Here is a 20,931-nt window from a genome sequence, read left to right on the forward strand (position 1 = left end):
AGAGGAGGCCTCCTTCAACTCATATCGGTGGAGCCGTGAGCGCTGTCGCGACGAGAGCCAGTCGGACTTCGCGCTCGTTCCGGCCTTAAGGAACTTGACGATAGGCGCGACAGCCTCATCGTCCCGATACGCCATGCGTATCCGATCATATAGATCCGTTGTCACCCGCGTGATGTGGGCCAACTCATAGTCGGGACGCCTAGAAAGGGCGTCCGCAAGCACGTTGAGCTTGCCCGGCTTGTACTCGACGCGGAAGTTATATTCCGCGAAGAAGGACAGCCACCTCGCCATCCGTTGGGAGAGGTGAGGCGAGTTAGTCGCCGTCCTCAAGGACGCGTGGTCTGTGTAGATCACAAAGGGCGTAGAGCCCAGAAGGTGAACACGGAACTTCACAAGGGCATATTTCATTGCCAGGAGCTCCTTGTCATGGACAGGGTAGTTCCGCTCGGCGGCTTTGAGCTGCCTGGACTGGAATGAGATGACTCGTTCCTGTCCAGCCGTGTCGTCCTGCAGCAATGCACACCCGATGGCGTAATCGGAGGCATCGCAGACGACGCTAAACGGCTTCGTCTCGTCCGGCAGAGCCAGGACAGGGGCCTCTTGGAGACTGGCCTTGATGCTGTCAAAAGCATCCTGGTGCTCTTGCTCCCAGCGCCAGTCGACGTCCTTCTGAAGGAGGCTCGACAAAGGCTTAGCGAAGCCCGCGTACCCAGCGCTGTACTTGTGAAGGTAGTTGGCCAAACCCAACCACTTTCGAAGATCCTTCTGGGATCGGGGCGTCGGCCATGCTGCTATGGCCTTGACCTTGTCTGGGTCAGCCCGAACGCCCACGTTGCTTACGAAGCAACCGAGAACTTTGATCTCTGGTGACGCGAAAACGCACTTGTCGATGTTGGCGTAGAGCTTGTTCGCTCGCATCACGTCCAACACTCGACGGAGGTGTCCTAGATGCACCTCCATGGCCGTCTTGCCTCCCTCGGCACGGCTATGGACGAAAATGTCGTCGAAGTACGTCTGTACGAAGGTACGCAAAGGGCGGAACAATTGCGTCACCAGGCGAATGAACGTCGCCGGGGCGTTAGACAAGCCCTGCGGCATGACGAGCCACTCCCAAAGCATGCCGCTTGGAGTGCTTACCGCGGTGAGCGGGATGTCACTCTCTCGCATCAGGATTTGGTAGTATCCGTCTACCAAATCCAGCGCAGTGTACAGTACGCTCCCGGCCATGTTGTTCAACAACACATCCTTTCGTGGGATCGGTGTTTGGGCCGGCACCGTTGCGTTGTTCAGCTTGCTATAAGCGTGAACCAGACGCCACTTTCCGTTCGGCTTACGAACGCAGAAAGTCGGCGTCGAGTGCGGGGATTTCGACTCCCGCACCATGCCTGCCTTCGCTTTCGCGGCGAAGAAGGCATCAATGACCTCGCACTGTTCGCGCGGGAGAGGCCATTGCCTCGTGACACAATACTTTGTGCCGGGCACGAGATCAATCTCGTGCCGTACGCCTCGATCCGGTGGGAGTTGGGTCGGTGGGTGTTTATTCACCACGTCCGCATACTCCGTCACCAAAGGATACACCGGATCCTTGGGGTTCTTGAGAATCTCAGAACCCAAGCGCGCCTGACGCTGCTTGTTCATGTCTTCCAGGACGTTCTCGTCCAAGACAGAGGAGGAGTTCAGCTCCTCCTGAGTGGTCTCAGGTCTTATGAGTACCATCTCAGCGATCTCTCCAGCCTTGAGGTTGGCCAGGAAAGACTCAGCCGTCATTTCCTCGAGGTTCAGTATCTCTGCAACCTCTGGCAACTGTTCCAAGTGGACACCAGATGCCTTGACGGGTAAACCCGTCTCGCTATCGAAGATGTGATAGCACTCTTCCACCGGCCTTGTCGGAGGAGCCCGGGCCCTGGACTCCGAGTCGCTTGAAGCGACGTCGATCGGAACGAAGTTCGGATCCGACTTAAGGCGGCGGCGGCGTCTTTGCCGACGGCTTCTGTGACGGGGAGCTTTGCTGCCCACGTCTAGGGATGTCGTCGCTACGACATCCGAGGCACTCGTGGCCTCGTGTGGTACTGTTGTACCCACACAGGAAGCGTGTTCAACGCCTTCCTCTTCAGTTAAGGTCTGGGCGACCGCGTGTGGCACTGTGTTACCCACACAGGAAGCGTATCCGACGTCTTCCTCTTCAGTTATGGTCTGGGCGACCGTGAGTGGAACTCTGTTACCCACTCTGAACACGCTGTTCTCAGTGTTCATGACAGCTGCAGCTGTCTGCCGAACTAAGTTACCCGCCTGTGGACATAAAGTTACTCACTTGGCCGGCGCCTCTTCTGGGCGCGGCCACCATCAAAAACATCCTCGGAGTCGTCATATACGTCGACGACTCCCAAGCATCTGCCGGATGCTTTGGTACCCTGGCAGCCCTCGCGGGCGCCCCGGGTCCTGACAGAGGTGGGAACATGACTCACCAATGCTCTGTCGGACTGCGCAGGGCGGCTGGCACCGATTGCCTTGCCTCGCCAGTCGATCCAGGGCTCGTGCTTCTCAAGCCAGGGCATGCCCAGGATCATATCATATGGATCCATATCGAGAACAGTGAACTGTTCGAGGCTGTCAAAGTCTTCAAACTTGACAGCCAGATCCACTTGGACGTTGGGGACAGTGACGACCTTCCCGTCGGCCAGTCGCACTGACACCGTCCCGTTGCCCTTGCTTTCTCGCAAAGCTTCGGACAACTTGTTGCTGTTACGAGCAACCGTCTGGCGGCGTGCGAAATTCTTCGACGCCCCAGAGTCAATCAAGATTCTAAAGGGGTGATCGTACCCCCGTACACATCCGTGTACTACGAGCAACCCGCCGCTGCTCTTCGCCGATTCGAGAGTGCGAAGACTCTCAGGGGCTAAGTCCCCGTGGTACGCGCCACCCGCGCACCCATCACGAAGACTTAGTTCTTCCCCAGTAGGGCGCCCCGCCCCTACTGGTTCCCTGCGTTCCCCTGTCCCCGGGATCCTGGCTTCTGCCAGCGACCCTTGAGGACGGGCTTGGGGAAGGACCGTCTGCGGAGTCTTTCCGCGGGACAGTCGCGCTTGAAGTGGCCCATCTTCCCACAGCCGAAGCAGCGGATGTCACGCTGTTCGGCGGACCCGAGTTCCATGGGAACTGGTCCGTTGGGGCTTGTTCGACCGGGAGCCGACAAGGAACTCCCAGGCCACGCTGAGGCCGGCGTACGCGCCTGGCGATGACTGTATTCTTCTTGAAGAGCCACTTGAATCGCCTCTTCAAGGGTGCTTGCCTGCACCCGGAACAGCTGAGTGCGTGCGGGGCCCACTCGAAGGCCGTCCATGAACACAGTCATCTTGATGTGTTCATTGAGTGGGTTTCCCACTAGGGACGCCGTGAGCTCCCGTATCTCTTGCACATACTCGTGCAGTTCGCGTCTTCCTTGTTTACACGCGAGGAAGCGCGAACGCTGGCGGTACTCGTAGTTCGCCGGGAGGAACGCGGCTCGGAGCTGTTCGCACAGCTGAGCCCAGGATGTGAAACATCCAGGGGATGTCGCTTCCCGAGTGTACACCCAACTCTTAGCACGACCGCTAAGGTTGGAGAGTGCAAAAGCAACACGCAGTTGCTCGGTCGAGATCAGAGCCGCGTCCATCGCGAGCTCTACTTCTCGGACCCAGAAGTGAAGGTTCTCGCCTTCCTTCCCTTCATACGGCTTTACCTTCAGCCGTATTGGCTTCGGGTGAGGCGGGTTTGCTTCCGCCGCCGGAGCCTGCAGGTTCTCCCGCACATGCGCGATGAGGCCCTGCTCGTACGCGTCGAATGCATTGACGCGCTCGAGCTGCTCAGCCGGTGTTGATACCACCAGGCTCTGCAGGGCCTCCATCCCGAAGATGCCTGCCATCTTCCGAACCGACTCGAACTGAGAGTCGTTCATATGGGAGAAGTCGTTCCTATCCATGGCAACGAACTTCGGAGGTTCAGGTAGTCTACCCGCGATGGCGTGGATTGACTACAAGTGCTACCAAGTGTGACGGGGTCACACAGCACCTTGCGCTAGAGGAAGTTATCTTCCGAGAGTATACAAACTCTCAGTGAACGGCAGTTCACAGGTCCCCTCTTTAATTAAAGGGAGCGAAGTGACCTAAATAAGGTAGATTGTAAACTGAGTATATTTATAGGTAGGTTAAGTTTGTGGTTAATACAAACTATCAGTTACCTATAGAAATGCAATGTCATTTAACCAATGGTTGGTTTTGAATGACCTTGGTACCTTGTACCAAATATCCCGGAGTATGACATGTCATACTCCTGAAGTGTGAAGTGTCACACTTCATGTAACCAGGGTACACTTAGTGCTACGTACCCCGTTACATCATCAGACGCTTGAATTGGCTGTAGTACGATGCCGAAAATACATTTTTTTCGTATAATTTGTCAAGGATTGACTTCATTTCCGTTTTTATCAGTGGAGAATCATCACCAATGTTTTTTGCACCTTCGAGCATCTTTAGACGCTTGACCAAACCATCCAAAAGTTGATTATACGCACTTTCGAACCCGCGTGAAGTAATTTTGCATTTGTTTAAGCAGTATTTCATAAAGTCGCGCTCAGGCTCATCGAGATGGTCAAACAAAGCCTTGTCAAAGCTTTTATCCTCTTCGATCATTCGCCAGAGATCAACGAATGCATGAGATACTAGCATTGTTTTCATATTAACTTGAGATTTGTCGCTTCTTAAGCAACCTTGGAGTCCATGAAATTCCACATGGAATGGACCGGCTTTTCGGTATGGTCTCTTCTGTTTTTGCTCCATGATTGCTTTGTATGTTATATCAAATAAATTATTTCTCAAAGATGTCAATCTCAAGCGTCTTGTCGCTGCCAATAGGTGTGAAAGCACCATGGAATATACGCTCCCGACGGTCTTTAGGTCTGCTCACGGGCTTTGCAGAAGCGGCTGTAGCGGGATTTGCAGGAGGGGCTGTAGCGGGCTTTGATTGCTGCTCGGGAGCGTGGTCGTACGAATCGTCTGGTTCAAATGATACTTCGGAAGCATTTGCTCGGTTTGCAATCTTGTTGTAGCTCGTGTTAGCAGCCATGGTGCTGTGTAGTAGTTTGGCGTGTAGATCGTTCTTCTCGCGATTGGTAAGTTTAGCATAAGCTGGCGATTGGATCAAATGAGACTCAGCAATGTGCCGGATCATATTCATCGACATTGGCTTTCCATTGTACTTCACGAAAAGCTTCGATAGAACCTGACTAAAACTATTGCTTGAATTCGTATAATCATACTCACCTGGCTGTCGATTGAAAATGCGCCATAGTAGCTTACTAGGCCGCTCTCCAAGCGTATTAGCCAAGAAGCCGAGGTAGGACTTAATCAAGCGCATCGTGGTGCTATCCAACTGAATCGTTTGTGGTCCCATGAGACGAACATTCTTGAAATCATTGAGATGTAAAACGTCTCCTTGGAGGTAATTTGAATCTTTTTCTGGACTGAGAAGAACGCTCGGCCATACCAAACGAAGTGGATAATGCACGTTTAGCCACAACGTGATATAATCAAATACAAGCTTTAAGTAATCAGATCTCTTTGGTTTGGCTAGCTCTTCAAACTCGGCTCGAGATAGAAATACTTTACCATACGTGTCGGTGAGCACCTTTGCAACTTTACCTGGGACGGACATTAGCTCTTCATAGCTGATATACTTTTTCTCTTCCTCTGGCGTTAGTTCGTTGTCCAGCTTTTCAGCTTTGCTTTGCTTACTAAGTTCCTTTCGAATCGTATTATAGTATGCAAATGTATCACGAAATCTGTTCTTGACCATTTTGCACATAACATTCAATGTTAAAATGAGACTTTCTTTGCTTGTATAGATGCTCATCAGAAGCGCAATGATGCTTGAGTTTTGAACCTTAAACGTCTTTTGAAAAGAAGCATCGTCGTATTTGTTTGGAGAGTGAATATTGGAAATGAACTCATTCGACGACCATTGCTGTTTCGCAACGCCGGCCTTGTAAAGCTTGATCAGTTGTCTGGTGTATAGATTTACCGTAGTGTCGGACAAATTATCATACTCGCTTCCCATTCTGATATCACGAGTGATAATATTTTTAATTTCATCCAGACTGGGTGTTTTGGATTTATTAACCTTTGACATTTTTGTCTCTCGCTCTGTATATAAGTAATCCAGATATTCAATTTAGATGTACAAGGAATTTGCCGTCGATTTGAGTCATGCGCAGGCTGTCAAAGTCCTGCATGGCAAACCCGTTCGTTTGAGCCACTCCCAGTTGAACAAAGGTCATTCGCATTATTTCCATCCTGAGAATTACAAGAAACTTGTAAAAGCGTATGAATCTGGAAAAGGAACAACATTACATATGTCTCATGGCGAAGTTCTACGTACTCATCAATCAGGCCTTAGTGGCTCTGGCTTCTGGGGTAATCTCTGGAGAATGGTATCAAGAAAGGTGCTAGCGCTGCATGGACTTTCCTCAAGTCAAATTGGAAGCCAATCACTTCCGGCCTTCTGGACGGCATTGCTACCGCGGCTGGACCTGAAGCTGCTCCATTGCGTGGATTGGTGAAAGACGTTAGTGGAGTTGGAATGGCTCCTCCCATGACTCGTCGTCGTATTAAGGGCGGGAGCTTTCGATTGGGATAACTTTAGTTATGGTTGATCTTGATGTATGATTTCTTTAGGTATATATAACTATTGTCATGATTGGATCAATTTATAAAATCGTTTGTAGTCAAAGTGAAATTTGCTACATTGGTTCTACTTTTAACTTACTAAAACATCGTATGATTGGACATCGGTCTCAATTTAAACGATGGGATGAAGGCAAAACAACAAGCGAATTTGCAATCTATCCATACTTTCGAAAGTATGGTCCATACGAATTCAAGATTATGTTGATCAAGCAGTATGATGTTGCCGATAGGCATCAGCTGCACGCTTATGAAACTCTATGGATCAATAAATTCAAGAAAACTTGCGTGAATAAGGTTCCTCCGTTTGCACCACTGAAGCAGCGTATGCAGAAAGAGACTGTGAAAAGGTATTGGAAAGCCAATAGAGAAGAGATAAATGAAAAAAACAAGCAATACAACGAGCTTCATAGAGACAGACTTGTTGAGAAGGTTATCTGTGAATGCGGCGGTCATTATCAATATAGAGGCAGATCGTATCACTTCAAATCTCAAAAGCATATCAGATGGATGGAAGCTCAACATGAGCGTTGAGTTTCCAAGATTTTTTTTCATACATCGCATCTTTAAAAAAATGGTGATCCTAACTCGATTGATTACTGTTTATCATCGAACAAGTCAGTTCGTCGAGTGTGTTTGATAATCATTTCTCTGAGAGAATCAACAGATAGGTCGTATCCTCTTCGACGCACTCGATCGACTTGCTTTTTATAGTTAGATCCAAGAATCTTAGTCAAGGTCTTTGAGAAACGATCTCGTGTATATGATGATGTGTCTCTTGATTCCTCGATCATCCACTGGGTAAATTTTGTGAGCATATCATCAATGGATACGAACTCTAAAGTACTTGGTGTTTGATTTAACTGAGCAGTGCTGAAAATACTGCTACTGGTTCCATTCGCTACACATTCAATAAGCCATTGAATCGGTTTTTCAATAGCCGATTTTTGCATATCAGACTTCTCTTTAGTCATTCTGAGGATGAAATCCATCTAAGTCAATATTCATAAGGTAGTGATACAAATGAATACCACTATCGGTATTATCAAACTCGTTAAGAATTGCCTTGAAATATGCTGTATCTCCAAGTCGATCACTCTTACACAGCAAATATAGGAAGCGACGCATTTGTTTTGACGCTTTCACGCTGTATGAATTGTTGGATGCGATGAACAAATTGTTGCAATCCTTTATTCGGTATGGTTCGATGCCTTTTTTTTCTATCATGCATGTAGGTTCCGTTGTACAGTCTTTGAGCTCGTCTTGGTCTTCATGCGAAGATTGCTTGACATTAGCCGCTTCGTTCAAAACGGTCAAAATCTTGTGCTCGCGAGCCGAGTTGAATCGACCAGTTAGAATTTTCATTTTTGGTGTCTCGAGACAATAGCGTGTCCCGATGACATGATTTTTCAAAATCTCAAACGCAATATTCTTAGCACAACCTTCCTCTCCTTCCAGAACTACTATAGCTCCCGACTTTTCATACGGTCGTTGAACATGCCACGCAAATAGCTTCATGATGTGATTAGTCAAATCATCACGACCACTACACCAAATCTGTTTGATATGATCTTTTAAGAGTCTAAACTTCGATTCATCGACAATAAATTCAGGATCATATGCATGAACGAACCCATTAAATTTATTAAACACTTCGTTAGAGTTCCAATCAAAAGTGTTCGATTGCGAGTCGCATGCTCCTGTCTTGGCGTTATACGGGATGAAATCTACTTTTCCGTACGTGATATCATCACGATAGTGGTAGATTACATCGCGTAATGGCAAACGCATATGTATCAAATTCTGTGTTATCCACTTTGATAAGTCCATCCTCATCTAATTCAATAGCATTGTTGATGTCAAACATCATATCGAACTGCTTGATGTTGGAAACAACTACGTAATCAATTTCTCCGAATGCGTCCCGATTCTTAGTCAATTTGTATCCGTTTCCACCTTGCAAGATGTAAGCAATGTTGTTCTTGATAAACTTGTAGAGTTTCTCCATTGCAACAGCTCCTTTCTTTAGATTGATAACATCCAGATACGTTTCTGTGTTCTTACAATCGAAGATTGGCGGCAATTCTCGATAATGAGGAACGAAAAGCTCTTCATCTTTCTTATCTTTCTTTTCCTTGATCTCCTTTGGTTCATATTCTGCTTTCCACTTGTTGTATTCAATTGGATTAGTTCCACCAGCAATAGATTTGATATGAGCCTCAGTTAGCTTTGGATGGTATTTGGATGTTTCCCAGTCATTGAACACTTTCAACGCAGCGACTTGATCAAACCGCTCTGTCATTGTCTGTAGAATACACAGATAAGTTTTACGCATCAGACCAAGATCGACGTGTTGTTTCTTGTATAGCATGCCAGCCAAGTTCCACGTGTTGTTGTTATTGCAGAACCAATCTCTCTTCACCATGCAACATAGCTTATACAGACGCTGATCGTAGTTCTTCTTTGAAACACAGTATTGAGCAACATTCAGCTCGTCAATCATGATTGGTATGTTGATCATCATCTGTTCGCTCTTACAATAGAAATGTCTTAGCGTTTTGTTGCCTTTTTGAATGTAAAAGCAATAGCGATATCCACCAAAGTACGCATTGCTGTCAATCATTTCCGATCCTTTAATATCCAAGTTCTTGCTGGCAATGTATTCGTTAAACGCTCCAATAACATCCATGGGGTCTAAGGAATTTTCTTTTACGTCGAACTGCTTTACTTTGCCCGTTTCAATGTACTGCTCGAAGAAGAACTCGTTTTCCGCTTCTGCGATCTCTTCTGTGTGATCATTTAAATTATTTAATTCTGATTCCGAACTTTGATCCTCATTATATACCACACTATCCGCGATCACCGGTGCGATAATCGACTCATCCAATTCTGGAACTTTGCTTACAACGATATTCGAGACCTCGACGGGCTTGATCACCGATGGGGTTGGTGTATGAACAACCTCAGCAATAGCTGGGGTATTCGGTTGAGGCGACATTTCTTCTATTATATTAGTCTCTACGACAATAATTTCCTCTTGATCAATATTGATCGCGTGCTTGCCGCATCGTTCTTTGTTGCGAGCAAGCTTACACTGCTCCCCGTTGCTTTTAATGAAGTTGCACATTTTTAGTATCTGTACGACTATGGTTATGTTTTGTATATTCTATATATTCTTCGCTTAAGATGGACTCATAATTTTCTATGACGTCTGACTACTACAGTCCAGTAGTATATGCAGATTAGCAGACTCATCTTTTTTTTATGAATGTCGTACTCAGGAATTGTCAGTAGCCTACGCGTTATAGTGTCATTTCTAAATATTGTATGAGTACGACACATTATCGAAGTGTCCATGTGTGAATTATTTTGTATCCTTTATCGAAACAGGGGGGTGTTGCTTTGTTTCGACACACTTAGATGCCGAGCTCATTGTTGTGATCGGCATTGTGTCCGGCTTGCGTCCAACAATTATGTCCATCTTTCTTTTCATTAGAAGCAACGATAGCAACTCTAGATCAATCTATATATCTCAGTGTCCAGGTGTCTATCTTTTTTTCAGTTTTATAAAGAATATTATAATAAGTAAAAGGGGGTATAGGGGGTAATGTAAAAAACATATAATTCTGAAATGGATTTTTTCCCACGCTGGACATGGCCAGTCCGCATTTATCTGAATTCATAACATTAGAAGTGTTTCATAACTGATATCGCTGCTTCTGATAACTAGACTAAAGGTGGTCACCTTTTTTTGTCGGTACAATACCGGTTTTACGCAGTCATGAATTCAGATTTTTTGGTCCAATCCGATCATGATTTCATGGAATCTCATGCCATGGTCCGTGGTCATTAAATGTGAGTTTGGCCACCGAAGATGTCACATTCGTTGTGACACCACTTTTTTCATGACTGAGATGTGCCATTAATTTATGAACTCATCAATTCGCACTACTCGCTAACTACGTTCTTGAACTCATGAACCAAAAGACCTGAGCAGCCTTGCGCTAGTCCGCTTCTCGCAATGTTGTCCAGAGACTCCTCCACATCGGTCAAACGATCCTTGATGACTTTCTTGCGGTCAAGCTCTTCGCGGAGTGCATTGACTGTTTCCTGGTGGATACCAACAAGACATCCATCCTTGATGAGAAGTGCTGCACCAGAATCTCCAGCGTAGGTTTCGCAATTATACGTGATGTGCCGTTTGTGACGCGTGACGCAGACGCCGAATGCCGGAGCAAATCCCAGTTGATCATTGGTCGAATCGTATTCTGCAATCCCGAGTCGAAACGATGCCAACACAAGACGGCGTCCTCTCAGGTGATCCGGATTTCCATTCCACGGAGGAACAAATGATCTCGGAGAAGACGACTTCAGGATCGCGAAGTCCAGCTCAGAATTGCGAGCAACAACTACAACATTTGCCATCTCGTCCTTCAACGCCAAAGACACCACGCTTCCCACAGTGTATTCCTCCGTTAAATTGTGGTCGCATGTCACCGCTAGCGTCGGGCTGAAAAACACACCCATTCCAACACCCTTGAACACACCCATTCCAACGCCGTTGTCGTCTTCTTCCACGATCACAAATACTGCCGTTTCGACTTGCTCTTGTACATGGAGGGAGATAAAATAGTCAGAATCCTCAACTGCGCGCTGCGGCACTTGCACGACGAGCGCATCCTTCTTTGTAGCACCATACGACCCAATGGGTGAATCTTCCTCCAACGCCTTCTTCCCCTCCTGCGTCACTGCGAACACTGTGAGGTCGGACGCAGCAATCCCGGCGAGGTGACTGTCCTTGTACTTCTCCTTCACCGCATCCCGCAAAGTATCCACATCCTCAACATCCACGGCAACAGAAGTCGCCGACGTCACCGCGTTCCCATCTTCGCCCACGAGCTGGAACCATTTCCGCGCCATCCTTGAATCTCACACGGCAACTTCGAGAATGAACTCTAGTGAAATAACCTCGGCTGAGGTTTAGCGTTCTGCTAGCGGACGGAGCGTATCGTCTATGTTTCGTCGTCCGCTCTTCCCACCCCTAATAAGGCATCGAGCGTACCCCTAGACACCCTCAGAGACAGCGATGATGTACCATGTAGTACACATTGTGTGTATGGCCCTGAGCTCAGAAATGCCCTGGTACTGTACAATACATGTACAGTATTAATAGTGCAAGGCATTTGTGAAAACATGTGCGTATATTAAAGTACACGGTGTACCGGTACATGTCGAATACAGTACAGTACTGCACCCCGTTGCGCCCTTGGACCTTTGATAAATTGCCGGATATGATGATATCCATAAAAATTAAAAATACTTTTGTTTCTTTGCCAAACTCTGCTTTATTTGCAAATCCTATATAGTCCACATCCGCGAAAACGGGGTGCAGTCCTGTACATGGATTAATACCACATGGAAGTTTAGCCCTGCCCTCCGGAGCCTTTTTACTCGGGGCGAGCTCTGCATCATCCTCCGGACCCAGGGTATTAATACCTGAGGAACTTCGAGTCGAAGTACATGTAGCTGTAGTCAAGCGCTACAATAGTGGAGCTCGTGACACGTCCCGTACATGTATCCCAAGGTACCTCGAGAGTCTGCTACGAGAGGCAAGCTGCTTGCCGCAAGTGCTGCTTGACATTGCTACTAGCACTGCTAAGCAGGCTGGCACTCTCACGTCGTGAGAGTGGCCGCATTCCGTTCCGATTTGGAACTTCTGAAGCTGTACATGTACTGCAGCCGGCATTGATTTTGATGGAGAAGTGCAGTGCGAAGCACCAAGCATCACATTTTGCTGTCGCGGGAGCCTCGGACCCAAGTCACAGTGAAGTTCACTCGCTTCCTTCCAGGCTGGAACAGGCGTCCGTAACGGAGTCCGTTAGCTCACCACGGCAATCGCTCTGGCTGTGACCGTGCAGCCGGCACCGAAGACGGGCGCCAGATACGTGCGGCGTAGAGACAGGAGGCGCTATAATTTGCGCCGCGCCTGCAGCTCCACCAACTTCACATTTTTAGCGAGCAAGGACTTCGTCACTGTATTTTGAAGCTTTCGTCACGGAGTTTTTTTTAAGTACATATACATGTACCCGATCAACTCGCTGGAAAGCCGCCATCACGATTGCTAGGTCCACTAGCAACAGTCGCGGTATTGCGGTCACTTCAGTTCACTATCAAGTCAGCATCGCCAGTACTGTACGAGGGTAGGCCAACACAGCCTACACAAATAAATGGCGACGATCGCTATTACGCTGGGAGCATCGGCTAAATCGCTTCTCAATGGACGCGCGCCACCATTAATACGGACGAGCATCTTGCTCGGAGAGTGCTGTAAGTTACAGCGTAACAGCACTGCTGTTGCCGACACAGTATGTATGCCACATACATCGGGTGACGGCGCTATGCGTCACTTGCCTGAGCCAGCTGGCTAGGCAGTCACAAGGCAGCAGTTGGAGGCGTTATCATATTTGCAGTGGGGGCTGCTGAGGTTGTATTAGCCTTTTTAATAGCAGATTCTAAATTAGCCGCTATAGAAGTGTAGCTCAAAATAAGAGCAGGTCGTCTTCGCTGTCTTATGAAATATTTCGCCGATTTTATTAAAAAAAAACTAGCTATTAATATATTGAAATTTATGCGACGTAAATTTTGGAATATGTCTGCTCCAAGTGGCTCTAGCCCGCGACGCAAGACGCCTCCGAAGCTCGCTACTTCATGTGCTGCAATTGCCACAACCTCCAGCGTAGAGGAAGAACTCGGCGGGAAAGTCCTTTGTCGATGGAGTCCTAAGACCGAAGGGCCAGAGTTGTTGGTAATGCAGGGAGATCTTACTTGTTGCAAGGCCGACGCCATCGTCAACGCCGCAAATACTCGTTTGATGCATGGAGGGGGCCTGGCTGGAGCTATTGTACGTAGTGGGGGCTCGTCCATTCAGCAAGAGAGCAGCAAATGGGTCAAAGACCACGGACCATTGACAGTCGGAGACGCCGTTACTACTGCGGCTGGCAAGCTTACCTGCCAGCATGTGATCCACACTGTAGGACCCAATGTGGGGAGCGAGACTTTGACGTCGGAGCATGCGACACAGCTCCGTCATGCAGTGTGGAGTGCGTTACTGGAGGCAGACCGACTGAAAGTGAAATCTGTGGCGGTCCCTGGGATATCAACAGGAATATTCGGATACCCGAGAGATTTGGGGGCTAAGGAGATTGTAACGGAAGCAGCTAAATTCTGCAAGGAGAAAGCGGGCTCGACAGCGTTGAAGAGGATTGCGTTGATGAATATTGATGACCCGACGGTGAAGAGCTTCGTGAAGGCGGTGACCGATGAGATGGAGGAGAGTGGGAAGAGACATAAGGATCTTAGCGAGGCGCTAGCGGGACTCAAAATTCGCGAGTAAGAAAGAAATGGCTGAGTATTATCGTATTGTCGTTGTATCTGTTTCGAGTCGAGGAGGAAAACAAACGTACTACCTTCTAGCTCTTTGCCGGAATTCCTAAAACTCCGCGATGATAAGTCCAGAGGATTGCTGAAGTTAAAAATATCTATGCAAATTCCGGATAACCCAAAAATAAATGTATATTTCGAGATCAGTGGACCGTCCATTACTCAAATACCTACATTTCTCTAAAAAATCACTATTACGGACTTTTTGTTGCTGTTGTGCATATGGAAGATGGGCCACGTAAAATTCTTTTTATCAGTCACGAATGGTTAGGCACTGTGGGCGCTTTCGTCTTTGAAAGTCTCATGTCCACCTTTTTACAACTAACATGGTTGCGGCCGTAATCATGGATCATGGATCTCAGGCCCATGTTTTAGGCTTCTGAAGAGCTTAATCTGCTTTTGGTGGTGAAGGAAGTTGAAACAAAAACAAAGTGAGAGCTTGCCAACCAGCACACTAATACCGTAACCCCGATAAGTTTCACTGTATTGCAGCTGATAGAAAAAAAGTTCTGTATTATTAAAATCATGAAATATAATTTCATGTTGCAGTACCTGCATGGAGTCAGATACTGTGCCATGTACAATTATCGGTGTGAGCACGGCCAACAACAACTCGGTTAGCACAAAGATTATGAGCCTAAAGCTTGCCCATGATAAGATAATTTGTACGAAATCTGATGTTCACTAACAAATCAATTATGTACGTGTGGTGAATAGCTCGTATGTTCGATGAGATAATTCTGTCTTGACCAAGATAATTTACTACAATTATAAGTACACGACTAAAAAAATAGCGGTGGAGGGGCTACTCGAATTTAAATTATTAAAAAAATGTCTAACTTTGAGCTATTAGAGGGCCAATTGTTTTTGAAAATACAGTTAGTTGATTGCGGTTTTGGAGCGCCGTCCTTACAATAAAAAATGCAGAGTTTTGGCACATAATCAATCGACTTGAGTACATTGAACTCTCCAAAAAGCGTAATTGTATATGAACCAGAGTCTGGTTCAGTTTTGCTACAGCGACATCATAATCTCCGTGGGAATTCGCAGTTTTCATTGACCTTGGTCGCCGCTGATACAGTAAATCTAAAGAGTATTCTTACGTACAGACGCTACTGTCTGCAACTGATCACTGACTGCCTTTACAGTTTTCCCGTTTTGGACGCTTTTTCGCCCTTCTCACCAATATTGCCTGCTAACACTTCTGTATGCAGACATCTGCGATCATGACTCTCTATTGGCAGATAAAGCAGCGTGCAAGACTTTAGAGATTAAAGGCTGTGAAATTCGATTCGTACGGAGGTCTTGATTCACCGAAGCTGTGCGTTCTTTTTTATTTTCAAAAGTGTATGGGAAATGATATTGAAATGTGAGCCTACGATTACAGTAGCGGTACAAGATCATACTGAAGGATTTGAATGTAGTGGTCCAATTTGCCAGCACGTAGCAACATTTCTGTACGGCGGACACTTAATCAACTGAGCTCCAAGGAAACGCCTCGTAGCTATCATTGAACTTCACTTTCCGAATTCCTTCCCCACCAACAGCTCAGCACCAAAGTATGCGATCACACTTCTTGGTCATGGTCACTGCGGCCTTGTTCACCAATTACGAGGCAGTAGTAAGAGCTTCGAACACACGCGATCCTCGCGTTATCAAAAAAGATAATGTGAGCGATTGAGCCATAGACCAATCGATTTCTGCGTGAGAGCGACGTTCGCGACGACAGCGGAGACGAAGACAGGAGTATTAAATCCCTTCTCAAATACATCGGATTGAAGCGCATTGACTTTAGCATCGCACAACAGGAGGCAGATTTCAATGCAGCAATCAATGGGATTACGAACAATTCTGAAGACGGAAGAACGAATTTGATTCATGGGACGTTCAAATACCAAGGTAAGGAAAGACCCATAGCGTAGCAAAACGTGGGATAGGACGCGCTAGAGACCGATAGCTCAGCAAATGGAGCACACCTGAGTGGGGAGGAGCTGATTGCGTTTGAGTTTTGGGGGTTTTATTTCCACCCTCATTCTTTAAGCTGTAAAGATTGACCATGTTGTTTAGAAGTCTCAAAATTTGAAAACAATTTAAAATCGGTTTTATATTTGTACCGGTATTACACTAGTACCCCCGATTTGTAAAATACTGTTTTTATTTTGCATTCCGTATTTTATGTGGTCCACCCCAAACACGCACCAAGTCCGTCGCAAGTGGCAAAAGATGATCGGGGACTTCGAGTACCTGCAGCAGCGCGTGGCGCTCCGTGTGGATGTCATGCGGCGCCACGTCGCGGGGGTGGCCGAGGTGGTGCTGGCTCCCCGAGCCACTGAGCTGCGCGTCCTGCGGCTGCACGCGCGGCAACTCAAGGTGAAGAGCGTGCGCATTAACGACGTCGAGGCCAACTTCGAGCAACTTAACTTCCTAGACGAGATCGTGGACGAAAACTACCGCGACTTGGCTACATTCGACCTGTTCTACCGTGGCGCTATCGTCGCCTCAAAGGAGGGCGAGCTGATCATCGAAATTCCGAGAGACGTCACGTTCCTAGAAGACGAGGAGGACGACGAGGACTCGAGCAACTTAAGAGATCAACAAGTGGAAAAAGACGACGACGACGACGAAGAGACAGAAGTTGGTACTCATAAAGAACAAAAGTTGGTACTCGATGCCTGGGACGTCGATCGCCTGCCCAAAAGCTCCACAGGCTTCAAGCCTGTATTAGTTCGGGTCGAATACGAGCTCGACGAGCCCACCGGCGGCCTGCGGTTCGTCCTGCCGGACGAGCAGTACCAACCCAAGCGAAGTCCACACATGTACACTTATTGTGGGCCATTTGGTGGTCTCTGTGACGGTGCACGGTCGTGGATGCCCTGTCGGGACACACTGCGAGACGCCTGTACCTTTAGGATCGAGCTTACAGTGCCCGACTGGTGTGTGGCAGTATGTAGTGGACAGATGGTGCAACAGCTTCTCAACCCTGAGACAGACGCCGACGGAGGACAGTGGAGGACGTTCCGGTACGTCGTGAACCCACAGACCAACTGCTCGTCGATTGGCTTCGCTGTGGGACCTTTCCGACTCTTTGTCCCGCCAGAAATGCCCCGGATGACGCACTTTGCGCTGCCCGAATGCTTCGAAGACCTCGTGCACTGCACGTCCAAGTTGGCTTCGACTATGTCGTACTTTGAAGGGACATTGGGGGCGTCGTACCCGTTCAAGACGTACCAGCAGGTGTTTGTGGAAGATCTGCCCGATCAGCTGCAATACGTCGCTGGAGGAGCCATTCTGGACCAGAATCTGCTGCATGGGCCTCGGATTATTGATCGAGAGCTGCCGTCGCACTTGGCGCAAGTGAAGGCGCTGGTCGGCAGCTGGATTGGCGGCGCCGTGGGCATTCAGAGCACGAAAGACGCGTGGGTGTTGATTGGAGTCATCGGCCATTTAGTCAACACGTACGTGCGGTCTATTTACGGGGAAGAAGAGTACGGCTACCGTATCCAACTGGCTATGGACGCACTGACGACGATGGAGCTGACGACAGATCAGCAGTCTCCGGCCTTACTGTCGTCGGAGGTGGATGTGTACTCGGAGTACGACCCGTTGTCGTTGACGCTGCTGGACGTCAAGGCGCCGCTGGTGGTGCATATGATTGAGCAGCGTGTAGGACCAAAACATCTAGGCATTGCGATCCAGCGTGCCGTGTCTGGAGGCGCTGGAGCAGCTGCGAGTAGTGCTGCCAATGGCGGCGACACTGGCGACAATAAGGAGGAAGAGAGTGGGAAGCAGACGGAAGACAAGAAGAGTGCAGACGAAGAACAAGACGCCAATGTCGAGTCTGCCAACGCGTCAGGCAAGCCAGCTAATGGAGCGACGGCAACGGAGCCGCTGACGACGCTGTCGTTTCTCAAGACTGTCAAGACGATCGCTGGAGCGGCAGGTCAAGACCTGACCAAGTCGTTCCTCACGTCGTGGATAATTGAGCCTGGTATGCCCTTCTTTACCGTCGGATACTGGTACAACCGGAAGCAGACACAAGCCGAAGTGGTGCTGCAACAGGAGATCCCTCCAGGGGGCAAGCTCTACACTGGGCCAATCACCATCACCATCGTCGAGGACACGAGCGAGTACACGTACCAGAAGCGCATCGAGCACAAGCGCCACAAATTCGACTTCCCGTGTCACTCGAAAGTCCGCAAGAAGCGACGAAGGCGTCAGGGACTCGCCGACCCGGACGACTCGGTGTCTGTGGGAGGCCCGGGCATGGGACTGAACGACACTCCCGTCTTCTGGGTCAAGATCGACACGGGCTGTGCGTGGCTACGACACGTGGTGATACACCAGCCAGACTTTAACTGGATGGAGCAGCTGCTGTCCGACAAGAAGGTGGGCTCGCGTGTGCATGCAGCTCGAGCGCTCGCGCTGTTCCATCGCCCGCACGAGAAGCCGAACGTCATGTCGTGTCGAGTTCTTACCGAGTGTATGAGTGGACTGACGACCCACTCGCGACGTCTACGCGCCGAGGCAGCGCAGTCTCTGGGCATCTGGCAGTCGATCCACGCGCCGCTCACGAACGCCAACACGCAGCTGCCTATCTGGAAGGCCATGCACAACCTGGTGCGTATTTTCAAGGAGCATTTCTTCGACCGCGCGACGGATATGCCTCTGCCCAACTACTTTTTGCCTTCCGGTGGCAAAGTGATCCTCGAGGCGCTGGGCGCGCAGCAGGCGTCGATCTCCAGCAAGCAGATCCAAGTGCAGGACTATGCCGAGGGCGAGTATGAAATCAAAAAGAGTATTCCTAAGGCGCTCGCGATGGTGCGCGCGCAGAACGGCAAGTCGCCCGCGGAGATCGAGACGTTTCTGCTGCAGCTGCTGACGGAGAACGACAACTCGAAGAACTATGTGGAGATGGACGACCAATCGCAGGTGGCCGACGACTGCTACTACCTCGGCAACATCGTCTTGTCGCTCTCGGTCTTGACGCTGGATCGACCTGCTCGCTCGGACGACGGCGACGCGGTGGTGCTCGAGATTCTGCGGTATCTGCACTACGACCAAGTGCAGCCGAGCTACAACAAGACGATCACGGTGTGCTGTCTCGAGGCCTTGTGCAACTTGGTGCTGGCTGGACGGTGCGACGAGAAGCTCGTGCACTTCCACGTGTTCGCGTCGCCCAAGCACTCGAATCTCGTGCGTAAAGCGGCGATCGAGAGCATCCTCCGCTTGTATTTCGCTGAAGACCCCAACGGTCCGAGTGCTGGAGACAGCAGTGTGTCGTCGATGGGCATGAACTACGCGGTCAGCTCGAGCTCCCAGCAGCAATCGAGTCGGAGAGGAGCCACGTCGCTGCTGACCAACAGTTATGGAGCCACGGCTGCGATGCTGTGGCTCTGCGAGCTGCTGAAGGCGGAACAGTCTCCTGGTATCCGCTTGTTTGCTGTCCAAGTGTGTCTGAACTGCATGCGTGGGTTCCCTCCAAGTGTGGGGAAGGAGGTGCTGGCGACGTGGGACCACAGCTACACTCTGGGGCTGATGAACTACATCGAGATGAAGGAGCCGACGGCGTTCGTACTGAAGAGTCCGGAGAAAGATAAGGTCTTGGGGCTCTTTGATCGCCCCAACTTGAGTAAACTGCGGGACGACAGCAGCTCGGCGAAGCGGATTGCGGAAAACCTGTGGAACTTGATGAACGCGACGGCAGCCATGGACCAGAGGCTGCGTGTGGCGCTCATTGTGCTGTATCGGAAGTTCTGGGGTGAGACGACGCCGATCGCTGTGGCTCATATTGTTCAGGACAAGCCTGCGAACTGGGCGGGGGGCTACGAGAGTCTGCGGTTGATGATGGAGGAGAGCAAGAACCGCATGCTCATGAACGGCGGACGGGCTGGCACCAACACGGACGCTAACGGACTCGGTAGGAAGTCGGACGACGATCGGAAACGAGGCTTCTCGTCGACGGCAAGCAGCCCAGCCGACGCAGCTCTGGAACAATTTCGCGGCAAGAAATTTAAGTTCAAAATGGGCGATACAACCTTCCGATCCCACAAGCTCTAAGCAGATATATTAACACTTGACCTGCATATTAAATGTGTGGGGATTGTCGTTTGTAGTGATGGGACTTACCGCAGGAGATGCTCTTATTATTAGTTCTTCCACTACTTTTTATCTTTAAAGTATGTACTGCAAAATTTGTTGAATAGTACATTATTTGTCATACTACGCAAATATCTCTCCGCGCGATTAATCGACTCATCAACGTCAGGAAAATGCCACGCACGACCGCCGAATGGATTACTTTGCTTATTGCCACCGCATGCAACCGAGCAACCTTCATCCAAGCATTAAATTGGATAATTAGTTCATTAACGTCGTTGGGGCCGGCACATGTTGGTTCATATCGACCTGGCAAGTACATTGGAGCCGCAGGGATAAAAATTAAGTAGTCCGGGGGTTAAATGTCTTGCCTTTCGTCTTCTTTTAGCTATCCCAATTTTTTCTATTTAATTGAACACACTTGAGTACCCTCCGTGAATTTTTGTCGATTCTCCAATTTTTTGTTTATTTAGGCCAGTTTTTGCGAGCACCCTAAGAAATTAAAAGTATCGATTTTTTGTCTGGCGCCTTGGCTCTTACATGTATTTTAGATGCACTTAGTTTTTGTAAAACCGTAAGCTATACCGTGATTCTAAATAAGTAATGAATTGGCATTGGTAAAATAAAAAGCTGAAAAATTCGGAGCAAAACAAATTACCGCTGTTATTGAACACAAATT

At 48.7% G+C, this 20,931-nt stretch overlaps 8 protein-coding genes across 8 annotated transcripts; 4 read left to right on the forward strand and 4 right to left on the reverse strand.

Annotated features, from left to right (window-relative positions):
- Positions 1–4,367: 4,367 nt before the first annotated feature.
- On the reverse strand, positions 4,368–4,814 carry PITG_14037 (uncharacterized protein; the record flags this gene model as incomplete). The annotated part of the gene is made up of 1 exon (XM_002899128.1): positions 4,368–4,814. One exon carries the CDS (start codon positions 4,812–4,814, stop codon positions 4,368–4,370), a length of 447 nt encoding a protein of 148 aa, XP_002899174.1.
- A 28-nt stretch (positions 4,815–4,842) lies between these two features.
- Positions 4,843–6,162, reverse strand: PITG_14038 (uncharacterized protein; the record flags this gene model as incomplete). Its single annotated transcript, XM_002899129.1, has 1 exon — positions 4,843–6,162. The coding sequence occupies one exon, from the start codon at positions 6,160–6,162 to the stop codon at positions 4,843–4,845; it is 1,320 nt and encodes a 439-aa protein (XP_002899175.1).
- Positions 6,163–6,208: 46 nt separating this feature from the next.
- PITG_14039 (uncharacterized protein) lies at positions 6,209–6,669 on the forward strand (the record flags this gene model as incomplete). Its single annotated transcript, XM_002899130.1, has 2 exons — positions 6,209–6,428; positions 6,476–6,669. The coding sequence occupies 2 exons, from the start codon at positions 6,209–6,211 to the stop codon at positions 6,667–6,669; spliced, it is 414 nt and encodes a 137-aa protein (XP_002899176.1).
- A 56-nt stretch (positions 6,670–6,725) lies between these two features.
- On the forward strand, positions 6,726–7,250 carry PITG_14040 (uncharacterized protein; the record flags this gene model as incomplete). Its single annotated transcript, XM_002899131.1, has 1 exon — positions 6,726–7,250. The coding sequence occupies one exon, from the start codon at positions 6,726–6,728 to the stop codon at positions 7,248–7,250; it is 525 nt and encodes a 174-aa protein (XP_002899177.1).
- A 1,262-nt stretch (positions 7,251–8,512) lies between these two features.
- Positions 8,513–9,843, reverse strand: PITG_14041 (uncharacterized protein; the record flags this gene model as incomplete). The annotated part of the gene is made up of 2 exons (XM_002899132.1): positions 8,513–8,519; positions 8,582–9,843. The coding sequence occupies 2 exons, from the start codon at positions 9,841–9,843 to the stop codon at positions 8,513–8,515; spliced, it is 1,269 nt and encodes a 422-aa protein (XP_002899178.1).
- A 777-nt stretch (positions 9,844–10,620) lies between these two features.
- Positions 10,621–11,655, reverse strand: PITG_14042 (CRN domain-containing protein-containing protein; the record flags this gene model as incomplete). Its single annotated transcript, XM_002899133.1, has 1 exon — positions 10,621–11,655. The coding sequence occupies one exon, from the start codon at positions 11,634–11,636 to the stop codon at positions 10,665–10,667; it is 972 nt and encodes a 323-aa protein (XP_002899179.1).
- Positions 11,656–13,355: 1,700 nt separating this feature from the next.
- On the forward strand, positions 13,356–15,043 carry PITG_14043 (uncharacterized protein; the record flags this gene model as incomplete). Its single annotated transcript, XM_002899134.1, has 3 exons — positions 13,356–14,105; positions 14,706–14,821; positions 15,036–15,043. The coding sequence occupies 3 exons, from the start codon at positions 13,366–13,368 to the stop codon at positions 15,041–15,043; spliced, it is 864 nt and encodes a 287-aa protein (XP_002899180.1).
- A 1,288-nt stretch (positions 15,044–16,331) lies between these two features.
- PITG_14044 (transcription initiation factor TFIID subunit 2, putative) lies at positions 16,332–20,213 on the forward strand (the record flags this gene model as incomplete). The annotated part of the gene is made up of 1 exon (XM_002899135.1): positions 16,332–20,213. One exon carries the CDS (start codon positions 16,332–16,334, stop codon positions 20,211–20,213), a length of 3,882 nt encoding a protein of 1,293 aa, XP_002899181.1.
- Between the last annotated feature and the right edge of the window lie 718 nt (positions 20,214–20,931).

This window comes from Phytophthora infestans, genomic scaffold (assembly GCF_000142945.1).
Source record: "Phytophthora infestans T30-4 supercont1.32 genomic scaffold, whole genome shotgun sequence".
Lineage (NCBI taxonomy): Eukaryota > Oomycota > Peronosporomycetes > Peronosporales > Peronosporaceae > Phytophthora > Phytophthora infestans.